The sequence below is a fragment of the Phlebotomus argentipes genome, unplaced genomic scaffold, assembly GCF_947086385.1.
Source record: "Phlebotomus argentipes unplaced genomic scaffold, Phlebotomus argentipes genome assembly scaffold_18, whole genome shotgun sequence".
Classification (NCBI taxonomy): Eukaryota; Metazoa; Arthropoda; class Insecta; order Diptera; family Psychodidae; genus Phlebotomus; species Phlebotomus argentipes.
This window is the reverse complement of record NW_026776177.1, coordinates 8,055,902-8,079,737: the sequence shown is the minus strand read 5'-3', so window position 1 is coordinate 8,079,737 and position 23,836 is coordinate 8,055,902. Positions and strand designations below refer to the sequence as shown.

The 23,836-nt window shown below is 42.5% G+C and overlaps 1 protein-coding gene across 1 annotated transcript; it reads right to left on the bottom strand.

Moving 5' to 3' along the window:
- Nucleotides 1-163: 163 nt before the first annotated feature.
- Nucleotides 164-22,604, bottom strand: LOC132259331 (uncharacterized). Its single transcript, XM_059756908.1, has 6 exons — nucleotides 22,223-22,604; nucleotides 1,883-2,261; nucleotides 1,589-1,819; nucleotides 985-1,132; nucleotides 787-922; nucleotides 164-727 (listed from the first exon to the last, which is right to left on the bottom strand). Exons 1-6 carry the CDS (start codon nucleotides 22,293-22,295, stop codon nucleotides 486-488), a joined length of 1,209 nt encoding a protein of 402 aa, XP_059612891.1. The 5' UTR covers nucleotides 22,296-22,604; the 3' UTR covers nucleotides 164-485.
- Nucleotides 22,605-23,836: the final 1,232 nt, after the last annotated feature.

Sequence of the window (23,836 nt, the reverse complement as noted above, 5' to 3'; positions counted from 1 at the left end):
GCGATACAGCACAGATGAGCAAAGCTATGAATCGCGCTGCTTTCAGTTGAGCTCAGAAGATGGCTCTTTAAAATTTAAAGAGTCGTGTGTCGTTACATCTCTTATCACAAGAGATTGGAGCAATCTCGAAAAAACATGCTTTATCGTCTCTCAATTTGTTCAATTTTTATTCATTTCACTCTCATTACTTCACTTAGAAGACTAGTTAATTGCTTTTCAATTAATTACTGGACATTCATAGGTCATGAGGTCCTAAATTTTCGTCATCATTAGGAGATCACAATGCGTATGAATAATCTCTTACACGTTAATACCTATTAAAGGGAGGGTGGTTATTCGAATTCTCCTACACTCGATCGTCGTCCTTTTTATACACACTCGAAAAGCATTAGTGGAGCATTTAATACATGTTCGTTGAGTCGTCGTTAACAATTAGTGGCGCGTATCACGGTAATATTCTCTGCACGGTCACTTCGTCGGCATTCTCACACCAGGAGGAGGCCTAGGCTGGCCAGGAGTACTGTCACAACTGACCAGGTGACCGCATTCGCCGCTCCCTGTTGCACCTTCACCAGCGTCGTTTCCTCCACGGTCGCGGACTCGCCATCTGATCTGTAGTTCAGCTTCGAATTGTCCACTTCTTGTATGCTTCCGCGGCTGTTTCGCGCCAGCTTCTGATTCGCAATCTTCAGCTGCTTCAGCTTCGCCTCAAGTTCATCGAGTGTGGCTGCAAAGAGAGTGGATCAATGATGATTTGTCATGGATGTTTCGCGAGTGGATTCTCACCTTTATCCGCGCCCTTCTCGTAATTCACCTTCAAGAAGGTGGCCATCGAGATTTCGTACACTTTGTTCGGATCTGCTTGTGAGGGAATCTCTCGTTTCCGCCGTCCATAGCCAATCTGACCATTACTGCAGGGAATCTGCAAAGAGCACGCGAATGTTTCACACATCCTACACACTTTCCCAAAGTGTTGATACTCACGCCCTGGCATTTGTCCAGACAAACGTTCACAGTGCCGCGGAATTGCACGAAAGTCGTTTCAGGAAATTTGAAGGCCCTGAATTTGGCAGTGAGGAAATCGCCGTCGCTTGTGTCGAAGTTCTCAAAGAGATACGGGTCCACGGAACATCTGGCGAGAGAGAAAGAATCCATATTAATTAGCTCTCTATTATCTGCGCGAGATAAATTATCTCGGATGGAGCATATGGCGAATCTGCAAATTGACGATCTTCTTCTTCTAATTCTGAGGGCGAATTGGATTATGCCGTTATTACGATCAATTTTTTGTTTCTCATCTCTCCTTAATTTGAATCATTCAATTAAATTGCATCTTATCTCAGCGTCTCTTCTCTTGTGACTTTATGCTATCTAGTGTTGCGTATTTACTGGATTTATGGCCACTGATGAAAAGCATTTAGACAGGAAAATTTGCCGATAATCGACAGCAAGTAAGCAAATGTTTGCAATTCAATTTGCTCCACTTCTTTCCACTATCATTACGCTTTTTGATAAAGCATAAAACTGCTCCAAATTATATGTAATCACTTAAGAGACGGTTAAAGCTGTTAAGAAGCTATTCAATTACCCGTTAAAGATGATCGTTTCCTCCTGCGTTCGCGTATCGGTGACTTGCATGTACGTCACTCCCAATCCGTACACCGGCGCTGAGGCCTTGTCCAGGTAGATCTCCATACGCAGCGGCGTTCCGGGACTCACGTTGAGCTCCCCGGACACCAGTTCGTCTCCCTGTCGCACTCCCACGCCCAGGATGGGTTCCGGCGCCCTCTCGATGACCATCGTCGTGATCTCGAGATCCCTGAATGAAAGTGCGTCAGCGTCAGTTTCTCTGACCAGTGAAAGAACATGTAGATCGTCTTACTCTGGCTCCTGAAATCCTGCCGGAAGAGTGTCCCTTCTCACGATTCCGTGACCTCTGGCTGTGACATTGTACACTGGACCGGTGGTGATGCACTTCACGCTCACGACTTCTTTGCTGCCCTTGCCCTCGATGATAATCTTGTGATAGAAGACCTTCTTGCCGGTGATCTTGTTCACAATCCGCGTCACGCCGCACTCGTAGATATCCGTGAGCGAGAGATGGAATTCCGCCAGAGATTCCGTGATCTGCGGCTGGCATCGGGGATCAGGATAGCCCTTCATCCCGTCCAAATACACCTGAGGATTCTGCATCTGCTCGGCCGATGGCAAGGAGATCTCCACTCGCATCAGCTCTTCAGAGCAGTGAACCTTGTGGGAGCCTGAAAGTGAAAAGGCACATTTGAATGCGGTAAATGCTCGATTCTTCAGCAAATTGATCATGATTAGTCAATAATAGTGCGATTCATTGGAGAAATCGAAAAGAAACATCTTTCAATTCTTCATTCATATCTCTCTCTTGGGATCGACGCGCAGAGCGGATTGGAAAGTCCATTTTCAGTATATTGCAAATATGGCTCGTGCTCTTGAAAAACGTTCTGTGTGATGAGTCATGTTTTTTCGATATATGAAAAATTGTACGTCGTCAAAAAATCGTCTGCATCATAACTCAAATGATGACTGATGGACTCAATGGTAACATTTCGTTGATCGCTCTTTCAGATCCCATCGGAAGATCATTTTTTCTCACTTTCGCGCGACTTGTCTGCCCATTGCCATGTTCCATGTCATTGATGGTAAATCTCCGGCCAAGATAATGTTTATGATCGGGTTTGCCTCTTTAATTCCAGCCGCCATTAAGCGCAGGAAAGCCAAGAGCAATCTTTTTATTTATTAGTCACTTTATTACGCTGTATATTTGCAAATAATGCATCATTTGCATATCTCAATAATATTTCATCTCGATTCTTCTGCCCGTGTGATTTTGAACGAATGACCGTCATTTAATATCAATTTATTTTGCACGTACACTAATGATTTCCCTTTTTTTCACCACAACTCGCGAGAGAACCGAATTTGCGATAAGTCTCATGAATTTTAAGTATACTTGGGTTTAACGTCTTTGCCTCCTTATCGTCCATCAGTTTTGGCGGTATAATGCGAAAGATATGTTGAAAGATATTGAAAGGAAGTCCATTTTATTCGCGACTTCACGAAAGAATGATCAAGAGAGTGATTTCTCGCAACATGTTCTTAGAAAGGCGAAAATTGCCGCTATTAAGATAGTAATTTACGTCATTATGCGACGTGAAATTGAATTAAAGTGTCAGTTTCTCATGCCGAAGGATATACCAAAAAAAAACACGGGGAAAAACCGACAAGGAATTAAGGAATGTGCAGCGTTTGAAGTGCTGAACATGCTTTACATGAATAGGTGAAATGCAATAAATTTCTGTCCTCAAAAACAATTAACATTAAACTAATCATTGGTATTTCAGCGTGCAGGCTGTCATGCTCCAGGATTGATGGATGTGGCGAGTGGAGCGGTCACCTGAAGATGCCTCCACGTGTCGAACGTGAGAAAGAATGCGAAAAGTGGCGAGACAAGTTGCGAAAACGGCGCGAAATCCGTTAGTGCTGGAAGGTGTCACTCTCTGTGGACACTCGCACTCTCCACGCCAAGCACCATGTCGATGCCCGGGCGAATCATGAGCACTTTCCCGTTGCGATCGCCCGCGGACGTGATCAGCGGCATCAGTGAGAGTCACGAGGAGTCCCGCCGCGCAGATCTGCATGTCGAAATGTGATTTATGGGCACTGCTTGTGGCGTTTGACGCCGATTCTGGGACATTGAATGATATGCCCTCATCCCATTCCGACGAGGAATGTCACGTGTGGCTCCATTAAAGCCCTAATGATCACGTTTTCTGCATCGGCGCTGCATTTGGTGCACAGCCACCTGAAATCCCGTTGGTGTTTTGATGGATCTCTCGTCGGGAAATCTATAACTCCCTCCGCTAGATACTCGATCAATAATAACAGGACTCTCGCGGCGATTTGTATCTCATGCCTTCCGTTCATCAATCAATCAGAGAGCGCACTTTTATTGCCACTCAGCGACAATTGCCCTTTTTTCCGTCCACTTTCGCGAATGGAGGCGGAAGAGTGCGGATTTGATAGAATTCTCGTGACTGAAGGTGGCATAAATGACGATCAGCCATGTGGAATGGCAGATGAGAGTAAATTAAATGTGAGCCCACGAGAGAAGAAGAGAAATTCGGTGCAGAAGCCACGGAAAAAAGTGAAATAAGAAGCGATTGATGAGGTCTTTGACCATCACCTCCACCCAAAAGTCTCATCCAGTGATATATTCCGCGTCTATTTAGAGTCACTCAAAAGAGAATGTCCAGAGGCGAGAAAGATGTTTTCTCTGTTTTTTCCCTCAATTTCAGCGTTCTTTTGTTCAGCCACACTGTGTTTTTCGATTCTTCTGCAGGTGGTCTTTATGTCTCACCATCTTTTTCATTACATGTACGAAATTCTGTTATTAATCACCAGAAATCCTTCAACTGCAAATTGAAGGCTATTCACATCGTAGAATTCAATCACTATATTTGACAATCTTCACGGTTCGTCAATATTTGTTTTGATTAGGGAATTTTGATGGTGACGCAAGGAGAAACAACACTTTCTATAAGAAATTCATTTGCATTCGCATTTCCATGTCTCGTGGCAAAAATAGCATTTTACATAACTTTTCTCCGTTCGGCATTTTCGCAATCTCTTGAATCATGAATTCATCAAAAAGGCCCAATTACCACTCCATTTTTTCGGGCGGTTTCCAAGCATCTCAGAACTCCCACACTATCGTTAAAGTAAAATGGTTTCTGGAGGTGGTCTTGAGCAACGGATTGTGGCATTTGCCGCTTATTTACATGAGCAAGATGCTATCCAAGTGACGACTGCTAATCTCATTAATTATCGTCTCTCTAGCACCGAAATGTTCACTACAATTCTAGCAAGCATGAGCGATGTTGTCACTCACGGTCATCAACATTCACTTAGACCACACTCTGTACTCTCATGATTACTCGCGACAAAAATGAAGACATCCGACCGAATAACACGCGGAAGATGAATAAAAGAATTTCTCAGTGAGATTTTCTTCGCTGCGCAACTTCATCTAATTCAATTTAACAATCTCTTCATTTGGATTCCACGCAATGATCTTACACTTCTGCCTCATTTATGTAATGGTCGCTGTTTGAGGAAAAAAGCGACTCGGAAGTCAAACAGTGTTGGAGGTGAACCTCGAAAAAAAGCGACACATGATTGCACGAAGGCAGGCAAAAAGTCAATCTTTGATCTGCGAGTTGAAGTCCACGGTCTTTTGCATGGTTTGCTCGTCACGAGGGAGCGCTTCCAGGTGCTATTTGAGATCACTAAACTAATTGCTTAATGAAGATCGAGGCGGATTCTTGGACGTCTTGCGGGCAGGAAATGGGTGAAGAAGCAGATCAGATACAAATCGCTCGGGACATTCTTTGGGGCGATTGCGAGACAAAAACCATCAATCGCGCTCTGCAGATGACTGCAATGAATCTCGTCCGAGGTGATTTCTTCATATATGGAATCAATTAATCCTCTCACACTTTGCCGCACTTCTCGCTCCACTTGATCGGCAACCCAAGTCTTCTGCAGCTGCTGATCGATGCCAGACATCAGATATGATTGTTTGGCCCAAAGCACAGAGTGTCTCTCGCATTTTCCGCCAAACCGATTATTTAGCGCCGCGCCACTGCGCATGATCAGCGCACATCCACCAATTAATCCGGCCATCACTCGACCATGAATCAGTCATTTTCCCATGCGTCAATTTCGCTCTTCACCCAATTTCCTCAATCCTCGCACGGCCCCAAAAATGGAACATGCTCCAGAGACACACAAAACGATGATGCGAAAACAATTGGCTGGCGAGATTTCTTTTTCTCTCGCACAGCGTTCAATAAGTACAATGGCGAGAGAGAGAGATGTTGCATTTCGTAACATCATGTATTCCAATTCCCGCCGCGCCAATTTTCCTCTCTGTGCATGGCAAGAAAATGCTGGCGTGCGGAGGTTTTAATGTGGCACATTTTCGTGAGGGATTGGCAGCTTTACATGATATTTCCACGATGTTGACTCAAGGGATCTTGTAATTTGCCTCTCATCTTGCTGAAATTATCACATAGAAAGGGTTTAATGATCTCGCGATTAAAGTACAGTTACAATTGGATATGAAATCCTGAACCATCAAATCTGTGTAATTCACGAAAAGTCTGCAAACTCGAGTCCTCAGCACTCAATTGAATTCCAAGGCAATGAAGTAATCTTTGAGGCATGAATGAGAGAGAGGATTACTTCATTCTCCTCATCTGCTATTTAGGCACAAAGTAATTTGATTACCTTCTGTAGGAAATTCATAGCAACGCGGAAAACGTTTTTGTGGTCACACGTATAATTTTTCGGTGTGTTAATTTAATTACATATTGAGAATAAAGAGTCATAAAAACACAAGAGCATATTCTGGAAGACCCCCAAAAAAATCTATTAGGTTTAATTGGGAGGAGAACATGAATTAATTTTATACTCTTGGCATTTCACTACAATTAACAATTCTCGTGCTATTTTCACTTTGATAGACAAGTATAACTTCTCATATATTTAATTTATAGCTCATTTTTCGTGTTTCCCTTCTTGATTAAAATTTATCGTCATGCTCCAACACCTTCCAAACAAGACTCTGACTTCTTGCAGTGACGGAAAAAAATTCTCTCTGCCCTCTCTGCTTGATACTTTCTCGTCCTCATCCATCATGTTAACAGTGGCGAAGAAGTGGAGCGTCTGGCAAGATGATGGCTATTAATATCTCTCAATTTTTCGGAAAATTGAGGCCTCTCCTCATTATATATTTCAGCTTGAGCGCAATTCGTCCAGCTCTAAATTGCACACTTATGGCGTGCGCTCTCTTGTATTGTTGGGGATTTTGAAAACGCCACCATAAAGGGGAGATCATGATGAGGAGAACAATTGCATGAAAATTAACACAGTTTTCAGCTCTCAAAGTGTGTCAAGATCAATTCAAATGTGCGCGGTTCGTCGCTTCGCGCGCATTGCAGTCTTTTGAATTGCATGAGATTCTGCGAGAGCCTTTATCACTCATCATTTATCTTGATCAATTAATAAATTGTGTAAATCACATCACTGTTTTCCTGCTTCTGACGCTCCTCTTCACACGTTTATGGCCACTCAGTCGCGCTGTATTGCTAATTACTGTAAGACGACTCGCGCTGTGTGAATTAACTCCCCAACCACTCGGTTTAATCAAAAATATCACTGTGATACATAGATTGAGAAGATGTGTAATTTTCCACAAACGCGATTTTAATCATCCTCTGTGTGAATTGAGGCACAAATATTGTTGTAACATTTTTTCTGTGCTCATTCGCAGCATTTGTAGAAACGAGAAATTGTAGCATAAATTCATCTTTGTTGCAGTTAAAAATAAAAGAAGACAAGAGAATTTTGCAGAGACTTTTACACCTCCTTCGGTACTTTGTTCTTGCATGCCGCTCTTCACAAATACACCTGTCTCTTCTGAGAACACTGAGATGGTCATTAGACAAAAATCCCCCCCTTAATTGTCCATCATTCAACAATGAAGTGTTTATTTAGTGTTTTGTTGTCCATCTCACACCGTCCGCTCAAGATTTTCATCATTTTAAACGCCTTGATTGATAGCTCCACATTCGTATAAAGAACTTTAATTGGTGTTTTGAGATATCCTCACTTCTGCCCGCAAATGCGCCAATTGAGGGATTTTTCCAACATCACGCATCGCATACGAAACTCTTTTTCGTCTCACCTCGCCTTTCTCAGTCACTGGAAATACTCCTTGTCAAACTATGGCAAAGTCGAGGGGCTTGTTGCTGGCGGAGATTGGACGAAATACATTGTAATTATCACTTTATGCGATGGGTATAAATTATGAGAGTCGTTTTGTAAAAGTCAAGGAATTTTCAATTTAAAAGTCTGCAAAGCTTTATGTGTTCGTTACCGAAACTTATACAATTAAATGCTCCTCGGCAATTTGCACTTTTCGGGCTTGTTATGAGCCCCCCGGGGCGGCTCGCAAAGGGCTATAATTTGGACGTCAGAGTCTCATGGAGAGGCATCTGCAGAAGTCTCAAGTGTCTTCACGTCGAAAATGCCCTGATGTGGAAAAAAGGAGAAGCTCGAGAGCCTCAGAGTTGATGTAAAGTGCTCAAATTAATATTTTGGTCACAAATTGGGTGTTTTCTTCTTGCTCGGCTCTAAACGCGCGATGTGAATGAACTCCGACGAGACTTTCATCGGTGTTGAGCACGTTCTATAATCAAAATATTGTGGCGTATGTTATCATCGCTGTACCGTAAATGAATTTTTAAGAGAGTCTCCGCGGAGTTGAACGCAAGTCGATGGAAATTTGTGCAAAACCAGAGACGCTAGGCGAATAAATCTCATGGGAGAAAAGCCTCCTCTCGGGGCGTCTCTCCGACGTGAGTCACACGCGGAATTTTAAGTATTGCACCAACATTTGACCGATGATAAATGACGGGACAGACGCAGACTTTGGCCAGTGCATCATCTTCACTGTGACTCTGCCAACTCACGCAGAATGGCCGAAGAGATCAAACCAGTTATGGACAAATTGAAAACCATTAATATTGGCTGTGTGTCTAGACTGCAGAAATATCGCGAGAATCGATCGTGGATTTGCATTGGTGGGCCGAGGGCGCGCGCGCGCGCAATTTATCCTGCAGGAAATCACGTTCCAGTCATCTGAGACCAACAATTGATAATGCAAACGACCCAGACATCTCCTTCCCAGAATGCTTGGGAGCTCATTTGGCATAGCAGATATTGAAATTAATCGATAATAGTGCACGACTGAAGAAATTGATGCTCAAACAGGAAGTCTTTCTCAACTTGCTCCTACCGTTGCTTTACGGGACGGACTTGAAGGGTTTGCGCAAGCACTTTATTAGACTTTTTGCCCATTAGACTGTCTTTCTATTGTCGCAGAATGAGAACCACAAGAGTGTCTAGTGGTTTTCTCACCTTTTGAGTAGCTTTTCTGTCACTCTGCCCAGATCAACGTGTCTAACGCATTAATCTGTTATTGGCCTCGAGCAAAAATTACAGAACAAACAGACAAAGAATTTGTGCTAATGCAAATGAGTCAAAAATTGAGGCAAGAAAGGCGGGTGAAGTCGGCTACTTGTCGCTAGAGGGTGTTTTAATGTGTGAGCACACTCAATTCCTCGAAGATTGCTATCCAGGCGCCGTTAAGCTTCCTGAGGGCTTGAGAAATACCCTACAATTAGGAGAGTTCATGTGTGATTTTCATGCGTACCAATTTCATAAATTTATTTAATTTCTACGTTTGTTTATGCGGAAGTGTCACTTGAGATGGATTTGAATCCCGTTCACGCTACGATTTCTTGTTTTCACTGCTGATACTGCTGCTTATCTCAGCGTCTCATCCAAATTTAATGTCGTGGAAACACCTCAAGACGCGATTAGAAGAACAGTTGTCAAGCAAATTCTTAACTGACCAACTTAGTGTTCAGCGATAGAGTATCTCGTTCCCTTCAGCATGTCAAAAGGAGTGACTCTAAATCGAGGTGGTAAATTCTCAGCCGCATTTCTTAGAATGATGCGATGGAGGAAAAGTCCATTCGTGGACACATCTGCACAAGTCCCGCTTTTTGGAAACACACGCATCTAAAGTGGGTTAATTGCATATTTATACCTTCGTTTTTTCCTCCTATATATTGGAAGATCTCTAAGGCAACCCATGAATAACGTCGGAATGTCTGAAGACGAGTCATTTTTATTGGAAGCTAAACTTTTAATGGGAGCTCTTGAGGCGTGAGTGCATCGTAAAGTGAGTAATTCGATTAATTAAAGGGAATTTTTTAGACACGCGGGAAATCTAATTTACATCCATCTCATGGGGACTTTTGACGACTTCTTGGGCGATATAATATGTTAACATAAGCACTGTGAGCGACTCTAAATTGTCACGTCGGAATGTAAAGTGGTGACATGGAGTTGAGAGTGCAAAAGAGTGTCTCTGGGATTGAAGAATTATGCCTCTTTATGCACCTTTGAATCCCGCGAGATTCGCGATGCGTAACGGCTTCGTATTGTATTACCTCCGCGCGCCATGCAATTATACAGCATTTGAGATGCATTTGACTCGGAGCTCTTCACTCTTTTGCATGTGGCTCCAAAAGGAACAATAAATATCTGCCATCATCGTGGACACAAGCACGCAAAATTTATTCATCAAGCCACATTACTTAGTGTATCAAATTAAGTAAATGCAATGCCACTGTGTCATTCATATGCAATGACAGGGGATTTGTGCTGGTGACTGATTTTCGCCTCCTAGCGAGACAGGGAATCGCATAAATCTGCATAAATCAGATAGATTCGTCCGAAGGGCGAACAGATCCCAAATGTTGAGCATTCTCTGAGTATTGCAGAGCAATTTTACGCCCCCTGATCTTCGAGGACGAGCCAATTGCCATCGACTTCCTCTGCCAACGTTTTTCTTACTTAATGTTTCCGACTGCTGTCTCGCAATTTCTCCAGCAATTTTTTTCCCTCTTCACTCATTTCTTTCTAAATCACTAATTTATGCACGGCATTTCTTCGTGGGCTGTGACAATTTGCGAAAGACATTCCTCCATTCACGAAGGAGTAATCAATTTTCCACTTCACACATGATGCGGACATTTTTCTTAATCCCTCACAGTCCTAACGGTAAAATCCTCCAACACACCACGATATTTAATTACAATTTTTGGTCATACGACTTTTTTCATGGCGAACCACTCGAGAAAACAATTAATTTTTCAATAGCTCGAAAAGCAGCGCGCTTTTTCCCTCTTCACGCATAGACTCAATCGATAAGTGTGCAGAATAAGTTTCTCTGCCCACCTCAAGAAAACCTCCGTTGAAATTCTACACCTGAAGCGATTTTTTGGCAAAAGTCAATATCAACTTTTTGTCCAGAGATCAGAGGTTTTTCTTCGCCAGAGAATGCCAAACATTTGCTTGAAAATGCTTTCAGATTTATTCATGAATTTCAAAGAAGTCGAGAGCTCTCGTGCGATTTTTTATTACACCATCGAATTATTTGCAATAAAATGTGATGGGTATTTTGAGAATAGAGCTAAAAGTGCTTGTGAAGATCAAAACTGTTCTTTTTTACGCAAGTGTTAACGAAAGAAAGTGATGTAAAGATTAGTTTGATGTGCTCAAACTTGACCGAAAAGCGTATTGAATTAATTTAAATTATATGTTTATGGCGTAATCCTATAAAAATTTCCACCAGAGTTTGATAAAAGCGAAATATATATTCTCCATTTCGCCCATTTTGCTAATAAATACGAAAAATATACAAATGAACGAGATGAGAAAACGTTACCGCGAATGATGTCAGGGGTCAAAAATATATTTTACAATTAGCATTAATGCAGAGAGTTGAAAATTTCACGGGAATTTGCGATTAGCAGCATCATTAAAAGTCTTGTGTTTCTCTCATTATATGGAAAGAATGAAAATGGAGTTATTTTTTGCTGAAAACTAGGGGAAAATAATTTACTGAATGACTTGGAAAATGAACTAATTTCTCTCATTCCTTCTGCGGCCAAGACAAACGGCCAAGGAACGAGTTCTGCGCGAGAAATGGCGGAAAAAAGTCAGTATGAAATAATTCCTCGCAAGTGACAGTGAAAAATTTCATGCTGAAGACTGGTGAATGCACCTCAACAGGTGAATCGAAAGCGTTTCATTTTCATTTTTGCGTCGTGCTTTCAACTGAAAATTCCCATGTACAACCTTCCGGTTCGCGAGGGAAGACTTCTTGTGCGATGACGACAAGCATCACAAATAGAAATTACAATCTTTCTCAGACGATCTCACTCTCCATTTGTGGCTGTCACTCTTGGGCACAAACTGAATCTCCTTTTTTCCACTCTCTCGCGGTGGGAATTCTTTGTCCCGCGCAAAAGCCCAGCGACTCCATGGAGGCTCTCTCTTCACCCCTTCAGCTGTCTATTTAATGCCTCAGTTTATCACACTCATGAATCATCTTGCGTTTTAATTCTGGGTAAATTAATTTCTCACCAAACAATATAAATTGTCGTGAGGCATATAATGTGACATGATAGCCATAAGAAGAGGTTGGGGAAGTAATGTTCTTCTGCTACTGCACTGAAGAATGCCACACAAGAGACACTTTTTCAGAACGAGTAATGCTTCTGCCTTGTGTCAAGTGAACGAAAAGGGCAACACACTCGTTCTTGGTGCTGCTTTTTGGGCGTCAGAGGAGCACAATGAAATTCATGGCTTAACAATTCTCAGTTTCACTAATTAGAGACGGAGAAAAACGCGTGCGTGGCGGTTGACTAATTAAGTTAATAAGGAAGCTCTGAAGCACTATGGGTGGTAATCGATACAAATGATCGAGATTCACCCAAGGGAGACTCATGAGAACAGCACTTCTTCATCTCTCGAGAATCTCTTGTGCAGCGCGCTTCCCTGAGAAAATCCAGTCAGGAATCGCGAAGAAGGAAGTCTCTGCTGAGAAACATCGGTTTTTCTCCACTCCAGAGCGACATGCGTGTCCAGATTTTTGCCGCGCGAATTGAGGTCTTGCATCGCGCGGAGACTTCCTCGATCGTCTATTCCCAGGTTAAATATCTCACCTCTTCACCCCAATAAACTGGAGCAGTGTTTCTGGAGGGGAGGGCGGGACAATTTATTGGATAGCATCGCATGGCGACACAATCCCGATGCGGAAGCAATAAATACATGACTCTCTGGCAATCGATTTCTTGTTTCACTCCACTTTTTCCTCCACCATGAATTGCGTCTCTCTAAAATCACTGCGCATGAGAATTAATTTGACTTTCCTTGCAGAATTAATACACACTCTGGATAGGTTCTGTGGGAAATACAGCTCTAGAATTCACTGGCGTGTTTCTATGGGGAAATACGAAATTGTCTTGTGCGAGTGTGTACAAAAAAGGCATCTGCTCAATGCGAATAGAGTAGGTATAAATCAATATTTCGTGTTCATGAATCAAGAGGGAATCATTTTTCGATTGCCTCTTTAATGATTCTGCACTTTACCTCCAATTGAACACTGAGAGAAAATCAGTGATCAATTCATCACCATGCTTTCTCTCTGACAACACACTTTTCTCTCAGTGCACCACCTGCGAAAGTCTGTAAATTTAGGAGAATCAATTCATAAATCAATAATATGATTGATAATCTTATTTGTAATCTATATATGAAGATGAAGAGAGGCAAAAAATCCACCATCAGCATCAATTACTCATCCATGAATTCACCTTTTTGCCTCCCATCGCATCTTCCCCCGTGTGGATCGAGAGGAATTCCCGGCAGAACATTTGTGGAGTGCATCAAAAAGAGATTAAGTGATTCCATTCCAAGTGGAGCTGGTATCGTTAATAAGAGGAGGCAATGCTCACACAGAAGTTGTTGCCTCGCTGATATGTTTATTATTTCCTATGTTAGCATTTTATAACCTCTCTCTCTCTCAACCCATTGAAGCCCTCCAGAGGCGAGCATCTCTCCCCGATCTCGTGGCGATTGCGCGATGTGAGAAATGATTCTCGATTTGTGGAGCACGGGTGATGGCAATTTGCAGCAAATCAATTAATTCCCAACTACTGGATGGAGTGTCACTTCTCTCATGCTACGAATACCGTGCTCGAGAACCATTAATTTGGCCACATCAGCCTTGTGTGCACCTTGTGCCGTCGCCTCAACTCCTCCCTTGGGCCTTCTCATCGCCAATTTCCTCTCTCGATCCCTCGCATGGGCACAACAACATCTCTATGCGGATTGCCGTGTCTCTTCCCTGTGGCAAATGCGCTGGATTAGCGTTGATTAAAAGCACCAGTGGTGATAAATTACGCGAAAATCAATAAAACGTAATTAAACAGGTAATTAAATGTGATTATCGCACTGTACAATTTTGTTGTTCGATGTGTTTTCCCTCCGATAAGGATAATTAAAGTGGACTCTTGGCTTCCTTCAACTCTGCGCATTGGCATGTGAATTTTACAACCCAGATTATATTGTGCATAAACCGATGCGGCAGATGGTCGCAGTTTTAGTAGCAATTTTTATCAGACATTTAATTTTATTATGATTGAAAAAACATTTTTTTTTAAATCTCTTCTTGCTGTAACATTTTCTGCGGTAGAGAAACTTCTTCGAGAATGTATAATCTTCATAAAAACAATTCAGTCGCGGTGGATAATTCATGAGGTTGTCCACGCACCGATGATCCACATGGAGGAGTGTGTTTCTGTCCAAGAAAAGTATGGGTTGGAAAGTCAACGGGCGACCGCAGAAGCCGTTCAGAGGGAGAGATGTTCCCACGACGGAGGATTATCACGTGAACTTTCGTGGAATTGAGATTTCCCCGTGCGAAAACGCACTTGGTGATTTATGTGGAGTTGGAAAGTGATGCCAATGATGATATGCAACGGTCTTGAGCACTGTCCATTGTCTCTCGAGGTGCTGTTCTCACTCTTGCCGAGCGCGCGGTGAGAGTGTACTGACCAGCAAGTGCAATCAATGACGGTTCCACTGAGAGTGAAGACGATCAGCAGGAATTTCTAATTTACGGTGCATGTTCACCGCGAGATTTATGACTGTCAAGTAGCTGCTTCCTGGATTTCGCCAAGAGCCTGCGCCACTGTGGGGAGCCCTCGATTATGGTGAATCTCTGTCTAAGCTCGCACTTTTCCCAGGAATCCTTGCCAACTCAATCGCAGCGTGAAAATCTCCCTTTTTCCAGTTTCTGGACTTCTCCTCCTCGCACAAACCACTCGCGAAAGATCCGTATAGCAGCAAGTCAATCACCGAAGAACATGGATTTCCACTGAGAACATAATTACATTCGCCTCTCGTACAAGATGAACATCCAAAATGCGAGATTCACTCACGCATACATTTTATTTGGCAATTCAACCTCGGCTCTCGCCAGTAATTTATTGTTCAAGATGCGATTCAGCCCAAAAATGAGTTTTGTTGCTCTTGTGCACTGATTTATTTTCGATTGAAAGATTCTTGCATTCTGCCTCACACCGACTTCTTATCGGAATTCCGCGAATTCGCTCTTGAGCGGTCCTCAGGGCTGGCCAAAACTAATTGGTTGTACCTCTTGTTCGACAACATTGCAATTAAGCAATTTACTTTAATAGCTGGTCTTCCCGGGAATTGGATTCCTGAATTTTCTCAATCATTCGAGCACAAAATAAGATTTATATAGAATCCATTGAGGGTATTTGAGTTATTGTTATGCAAACAATCAACACTTCCTCTTGAGCTCAGAGCTCTGTATCTCTTGACTAAGATCTCTCCTCTGTTTGCCAATTGACTCTCGTTCCTCGCGAGGCGATGGCATTTTGTAAGATCAACTACAATTGTCGTCCTTGAATATTATCTTACATTTATTCACTTTCTGCACACCACACCATCGGATTTGCAGTGTTTTAACACCCCGTGGGCGTTGTTTTTCAGCGCGAATCCCGCCTTTTTTGCAACACTGTGCGTCACTTTGTGCGTCAGCTTCGAGACGCCTGTGAATCCATCCGAATGCAATTAATTCTTCGCACAGACTTCGTTTCGATTTCATTTGGCGTTGAGGTGCGTTCTTGGGTTTTCTGCGGTTATGCTCGAGGGGCTGCTCGCATAGCCGTACTTTTGCGGTTGACCGTTGGGGAAAAAGTGGCCCAAGAGACGCACAGTATATGGATGCGTCCATACGAGAGGGAAATCAATCATGGAAAACGAAAATGCCCAGTCCAAGTGCGCGCGCAGAATTATATTGAGCGGAGCGCGCAATTGTACATGGAAGTCATGGCCCAAGGGAATCTCTAGACACACTGCGGGAACATTGTAAAAGTCCATGTATGGGGAATTTAACTAGAGCTCCCGATGGATGATAATTGACAGTGAACGCTGTCCTATAATGGCGTTTAATTCACTCGGGATCTCATAAAAATTCATCATCATCAGCATACAATGGCGTGCGCCACACACCCCACAATTCTCAACTCCGCATGTCCAATCTAAATTGGTTCTCATTAAATCTCACTGCAGCGATATGAGGACACCCAGGCAAGAGCGCGCGGTCGGAGCGGACTGTGTCGCTGGGAATGAGATGGAGAATTGATGGGGACTCTTGCCGATGTCTCTTTGAGGCTCTAAAAGGCAACCAAGTGGAGTCCAGTCGTAAAGTCCGCGCTCTAAATTGCTCAACAAATCTATCACGTAATATTAGAAAATGAATTGAGTTGTAAAGCTTTGGGTGGCTCGCAACAGATCGACAACATATGAAGCATTAGCGCAAGGAAAGAGCCAATTTGAGGCGCACATATAAAATGTGGAGCTCCTTTTTTCAATTTGCAGGCAATTATGGTCCTGATTAGAGACCACACTTTACGACACGATCATCAAGCTCTTAATGCATTAACCTTCAAACACGCTGACCCAAACCGCTCTCTCGCAATCCAAAAGCACACACATCAACCCAATATGTAATTGGTGATATCCTGAGCACAACAATTGGACCGCTAAACTAATATGAATAATCGCTTTGGCGAAACGTCAGCGGCCAAGCCTCTGAAGCCGGTCAATGCGTACTTTCTCTCGCTTGTTAAGTGGAAAATCGTGAGTACTTGTTATAGATTTTCTGGAGCGTCCACATCGGAAGTGAAATTATACAGTCAATTAGTGAATGAACGTCTCGATTCGCCGGTCCAAACTAAATCTTTATTGTTCTCCCCTGAGCTTCTGCACAATTTACTGCTTGTGGTCATAATCGAATTAGGCATCTCATTATGCTGCTGATCTCTGCGGCTTGCAGTCCATTGAAAACGCTCTACTTTTGGCTAATCCCGCGTCTTGTGAAATTGGGTTTTAGTCCAGCATCTCAGGCTTCGAAGCACTGGGTGCGCTTTTTTCTGGGTCTCAATGTCTATTTTGTGCAAGACACTCGGACTTGGACTTGTCTTGAAATCTCCATGAAGATCGCATTCATTCTCCCGCCACGCTTAACGGTTAATTGATGGTGAGATTGCCACTGATACACACTCCTTCCTTCGCACAATCTTATGGTCAGTGAGTCTCTCTCTGGACGCCCTCCTCCCTGCATTTTGATACACAACACAGAATGCTCATTCGGATGCACAAACACGCACAATTAAAGAGCACCATCGGTGGCGGCATCACGGTTTGGAAGTTATGGAAATTCGCCATCAATTTATGAGGTGATTCCGCTTCTTGGGGCTGCTTCTCGCGATCCCGATTGCACGAGAAGCGCGCGCCCAGCCAATAGAACTGTTTTGACACAGCCGGAGAAGATAGCGTTAATTTAATCGACGCTCAGATAGGCTATTTTACTGTTTGGCGGAGAAAAAATGCAGAGAGAAAACTCGTATTGAATTCAAATTTTACATATATACCAATTTCACTCGAGGGGTTTATCTGTGAATGGCGAAGGTACGATGCGTAACGGGCAGATAAATTAGCGATGATGCTGCGTGTATCTTATGCACTTTATTGACATTCTAAGACAGTGATGAGGAATTTGTTGTAAATAAAGCCATGATCTTGTAGCTTATTGGAAAGCATCCATTGCCTTTCCAGTGTTTATTTCTATAAATGACCGCAGTGTTTGTCATCATGATGTTTTTCTGCATTAAAATCGCCACATAATTTTGCATCTTGTTAGTTTTTGTCAGACTAAACCACAAATTATAGCCACAATAATTGCTGCTCACGCTGATGTAGGATTCATAATGTAATAAAAATGTTTAACCACCATAGAGAAATTCACTTCTTGCATCAATTTCCATGAACCTCAGGAATCCCGGAAAGAGTGTAATTTTTCAAAATTAATTGTAAGTGCTGCTATTGAGAGATACAAGCAAGAGAGTCGACAGAGTGCTTAGGGAATTTAATTTATATCCCGACGAGGGAATTAATTTCTTCATGGGTCATCATGAGCCCATCTCCGCTGCGATGTTCCTCTCACACCCACGGCGACTCGAGGATGTCAAGCATCGCAGTGCGACGGGAAATCGGCGAAAAGCGTGTGCGGAGTGATTAAATGGGCAGATGTATGGCGCTTAGGATGAATTTCAGAGATGGCAGGAAAGCGATGGATTAATGAGTGGCCTCAGGTGCAAATGTCCCTCTCAATTGCCATGTGTCTTCGCCATTCAAAGTAAAACCCGATGCGACAATCAAAAGTGAATTACCATAACGAGTCGACATCACTGTTTTCTCGTGACTTCGCACCGAATCCCACAATTTTCCATATGAAAATGCATACCAAGGAATGGACAGAAGTGATGTGAATGAGTAGAACCTGTTCCTCCGGAATAGCGTCACCACATTGCTTCTGCAGAGCCTTTTTGCCGTAGACAATATGTATGCAAACAGCATCGCGAGACTGCTCGAGAATGGGATTGTCCTCACCTTGAGGAACTTAAGTTCTTTCTTTTCTGCTTGCTCTGCAATGTTTTGCTACAGATTTCAGTAATTAAATCACAAAAGGTTTCAACTCATAAGGAAACTTTCAACACGTGGTTTTTATTGTCTCTCGGAATGTCACTACAAATATTCGTGCCTAAGATTTTAGCAAGAAAAGTGAAATATGGGTGACTGAAGACCTTCCGCAAATCGTAATTCACGTGATTTTACTATCCTACGAAGAAGAAGAACTTTCTAATTGAATAAGGAATTTTCTAACGGATATTTGATGTCTGCAGAAAATCAGTTACTGTTTCTTTTTATTGGGGATTTCTGCAGTTACTCCACCAGAATTGGTCTATTGTAATAAACACTGAACTGGGAATAGGATTTTTCTGCATATACAGAAAGGTCAGAATTTCTCGTGCTCAACAGTCTCCCACCGAGAGATTCTAAACGACTGCCCATGATAGCAGGGTAATTGAGTAATGAAGAGCCTCAAGCATCTCCTCAGCAAAGTGTCCTATTAAAAACTTATTTGTCACGGCTGTTTAATTCTGAGCAATTTGAAAGTCATTTGCAATTTTTTGCCCGGATCATTTTATACTTTTCTCAGTGTGGCGATGAATTCTCATGTTGATTTAAGTGTTCCTGCTGTGACCGCGGTCAAAAGCTGTGACCGTTATTGAGGAGAGGTTATCAGTTGAGTGATGGCAGAATGTTTATTGTGAGGAGAAAATCCCGGGGAATTAGATGAATTTACTCCATATATGGATCGATTGTGTGGCGCTGAGAAGCTTTAAAGCATTGCTTGAGAGATTGTCAGCGAACTCTTCCGGCAGCGCGTGCGACAGGAGAGGCTGAAAATCACCCGGGAGTATAATGATTGGCCATACAAAAGAGTGTCTAAGTGCTCAGGTACTAAATGCACCGTGTGGACAAGGCAATTTGTCAATAGATTCACTTGCCACCGTAAAGATGAGAGGCGCGATGGGCGAGAGAAAGAGAGATTCTCAAGAAAGTATTCAAGTATGTGGGTTGTTAAGTGATTTCTCGAGTTTCCCTTGGTATCATCCCGCGAAGAAGCCTCACACGACCATTTCCATTAAATGATTAACAATTCTGTTTCGCTCTCCTAAAGTGGATCCGAAGCACATCAAGTTCCTCGTGAGCGGCATCCTTTAAGAATCTCCCGAGCATGTTTATTTAAATTATTTGCAGCACATTACCGACTCTCTGGGCACACAATGACTCTTCTTCCCTCCGCGCGCCGGTGTGGAAGACAAACGACCATGAGATGCCAAAGGAGCGAATTGCCTTAGATTACATTATTTTCTCCCCATTCCATTTGTACACAGCACACCACTATTGATCGCCTTGCATTTTTCCCCCGGTGTCTTGTCGTGAATCGCACGGGAAACGTGTAGCGAGAATTGCTATATGCCATCGGGCAAAAAGGTCTGGTTCTCTGGAACATTTCCATTATCTCCTCAGTCACTGTGTTCAAACATCGCAGATTATTTGCTTATTTGTAAATATGGTGAGGAATCATATGAGCATGAGATAGAGGAATCTCCGTGGTAATTTAAAGAGTGAGATTTTTCCTGTTTGTTTACACATTTCTCGTCGCTGGTCAAATAATGAGTGTAGGATTGTGGGGAGGGAGAGAGAGAAAGCCCTGTCCATCTTGCATTCAGCGGATTGTACAATGTTTCCCTGCACGACCACCAGAGAAAGGCTAATTGCATTTGATGTTCTGCACTCCAAGGAAATGTTACCAGGAAGATGGCAAATTGCTGATTCAGATATGAAACGCATATAGTTAATTTTAGCGTATTTCCCGTGCAGCTCGTTAAGCTCCAGCATCGATTAAGATTCCGCGAATAATTCACCCCATTTCGTCACCCTTTATCTTGAGTGTACAACTCTTTTGCTACAATTGCTGCAATTCTTTAACAGTTAAGAACTCTCTCGAGTGCTATCCAAATTGAGTCGAGAGCTCTATCTTGAGGTTTTCTCCTTTGGAATTGCACCATTAACCGGCAGGTTTTTCCTCAGTCAGCGAAATTACTTCTCCAGCGCGTGGTGCAGACAATAAAAGCAAGAGAAATTTTCACCTCTGAATTCCACTGCAAGTTATCACCTGAGAAATATTGCACACCATCTGCCATTTATGCTGATGGTATCGCGGCAAATTAAGCGACAAGTTATGAATCAAAGCTGTGTGATGAAATGAAGAGTCTCTGGGTGTCTGGCGATGGGAAAGAGAGATGATTATTTTTTCTCCATCATCATCGGCTTTTGTGCGAGAGTAAGTCAATAAAATTCCCTTGTAATTACAATTTATATGTCATTGGAGAAAATATCATCTTCCAACTGTATAAACAGTTCATTGGAAGTACGAGGAGCGGTTCTGGTTGCGGATGGCTCCCGAGGCATGAGGTTAATGGTTAATGTTGGCTGGTGGATTGAATCTCACGAGTATCATGCGGATAACTTGTACCCGCCACACTGGATAGAGTCGCTGTTGTGGAACTCTCTTTGCCAAGATCACCTGAGATCGTCTTCACTATAATACTCCGCACTTCTTCCGGAAATGATTCTCACATCGTGCTCTTATGCAACACTGCACGATGGCGGGATAGTTGTAAATTTCTGCTGATTTGCCGATCAATCAAACATCCACGTGATCGTGCTGGCCGGCGATTAAGCGGCAGCGAAGGGGGAGACAGAAAGAGTAAACATCTCAATTACCGACGGTCAAAGGAGGCGCTATTGATCAGCTGAAAGGGGTTCGATTAATGGTAATCAATTGACGAAGGTGATCAATTCACAATTGAATATTCCGCGATCATCTCTTGCAATTCAGTAGCAATTGCGGGTGAACGCCAATCGCCATCGCGCGCCTCACTCTCTGCACTCTCTGAGGCGATTCATGTGGCAAAGAAATAGCGTGGACAGAGGCAATAGTGAATAATTTTTCAATAAAATTCCACTCAGTGGACTCTCGAGGTGAGTGTGGGTGTAGAAAAATAAGAATGTCCATTAGTATTTCACATCCACATCTTTGTCTCAATTTTGCTCATCGAGGGGAAAATAAATGTGCTATTTTGTGATCTTATCTGGCAACTATGAGTCTGACTCTATTCAGACAACTCTGCAACCACTCAATAAGGCTTCTAATTGCTGAATAGCGAGCGAACTTCATTACTCCATGTGCCACTCCTTCTTCTCTCCTTGCGAGTTTAGAACCACAAAATTCAAATTCTGACAAAACGATCTTGCGCACAACATCGATAGAACGCCAACCGTTCATTTCTCATTCTATCAATTTCGGCACTTCATACAAAATTCATGAACTGCCGATGGCAATCTTCATGGCCCTCAAGAGTCACATATTGGTGAAATTTGCAAAATTTATCGCACTTTCTGTTGGCATTAGTTGAGCACCCCTTTGTGTTCTGCACGTCTGTGGGAATCGCAATTAACATCTCGCAGAGTTTCTCTCTGCGACAAAAGTCACAGAGCGCTCGAGAGCGAAGCAGTGGACAAAAAAGGTCACCCACCAGGTGGAATTAATTTGACCACTGCGCGATGATGTATTTTGAGAAATTCACGTTCATTTTTAGTATCTTGCGTCATTTGCATTCAATTGGACGGATGTTCCCTCTCTGTCCATCGGAGCTCCTCTCTTTCTGAGCACGAGAGTGAATCTGGGAAGCCTTACCTTTCGCTTGAGACAGTCCAATGCTAAATCCAAAGAGGAGAGCGACGGCGAGGAGATTCATTTTCACGTACATTGTTGCAGGAGCACTGAAAGTCTAGTGGCTTCGGAAAGAGGGTCACTTTCAATTGAGACTGAGCAAGCCAAACGCTCAAGATCGATTTCACTCACTTCACTTCACGATACCACCATGTTATGCAATCACTCCGCCACAATGACGATCATTGTTAATTTTCCTCCAGCTCAAGTGTGGTTTTCTGGTCAATTTCTTGCGCTTCTCGGGAAATTCTTAGAAGATTTCACCACTGAAATTATTTCCCAGCCACTGAATGATTGCACAACCTTCCAGAGTCGACAACACACGCTCACGTCGACAACTCAGCAACGACTGAAGGTGAGACGATCAGCGAGATACTCCAAAAGCTTCGCGAAGTCAGGGAAGGTGAGTCGCGAGCCTGCACACACTCATGCTTTCCAACACAGCTTCGCTGCAGAAACTACACACACACACACACACACACACACACACAACATACGCCGTGGAGATAGAAGTGTGGAGTCGTCTTAAAAGATCAAGACGATTAATCTCAATTTACTTGTGATTAGTATTTTAATTTACTGAATATTCTCATATGATTTTCTTACAATTTTATTATGCACTGTTTCTGTAGGAATTATACCTATTTATGCAGTTTTGAAGGCTATTAACCCAGTGAACATATATTAGAGTTTTGATTTTTAAAGCACGTAATTTAACAGTAACATAACAATATTAGAAAAGGAATCTTTTTTCATTTGGAAGCTCCGCCTTCATTCAAGCTCCGCCCAAACATCTCGCTCTACACAAAAACTAGATCTTTATTTTCAATTTGGAAGGAGTCCAAGAAGTCGTTGCAGTTTTTTTTAATTAGAGATAATCAACTTCACTGTTTGTCTGAAAATTATATTTTAAGTAACTTAAATATCAACTTGAATTGAATAAGAAATTTATTTACATCTAATTCTATTCTTTTTTATAGATGCAAATTTAATAGATTTTTTGAAGACTTGAAATCATTAAAAAAAATTACTGAAATTAAGAATATTTTTAGAATCGTAATCATCTCATGCAAAGAATTGGAAATAATTTACATTAAATGAAAACCATGAAAATTTCTAAGCAGAAATCCGCAAATGCAACAAAGTCTTCACAGCGAGGCTGAATTTATTCAAATTCCCATAAAAAAATTGCCTGAGTTCTTTAGGTGCTTAGAATAATTACATTTCTATAAATTCAGCAAGAATATCAGAAACTTTTGTAACGACTCCCGCACAAAAGGCAACACTCAACGGAACACACAGACTCATTTTTTGCGGCCGTGTCATAAAAAAATCGACTTGTGTAAATAAGACAAAATACTCAATGTTTAATCAGTTGTGCGGGTGGGTGTTACATTTTCAAGGTATTCCACATGGCAGAAGCGGGGCAGAAAGGGGGCACAAAGTGAGATCACGGAATCAACGAACTCACTCCCCAAAAAAACACAAATTGGAAAAAATCGCGAGCCGCCGAAGTGAACGAAAGATTTGTGTGCTCCGCAAGACACGAACCTGAGACTCCCCTTTGAGCTTTCATCG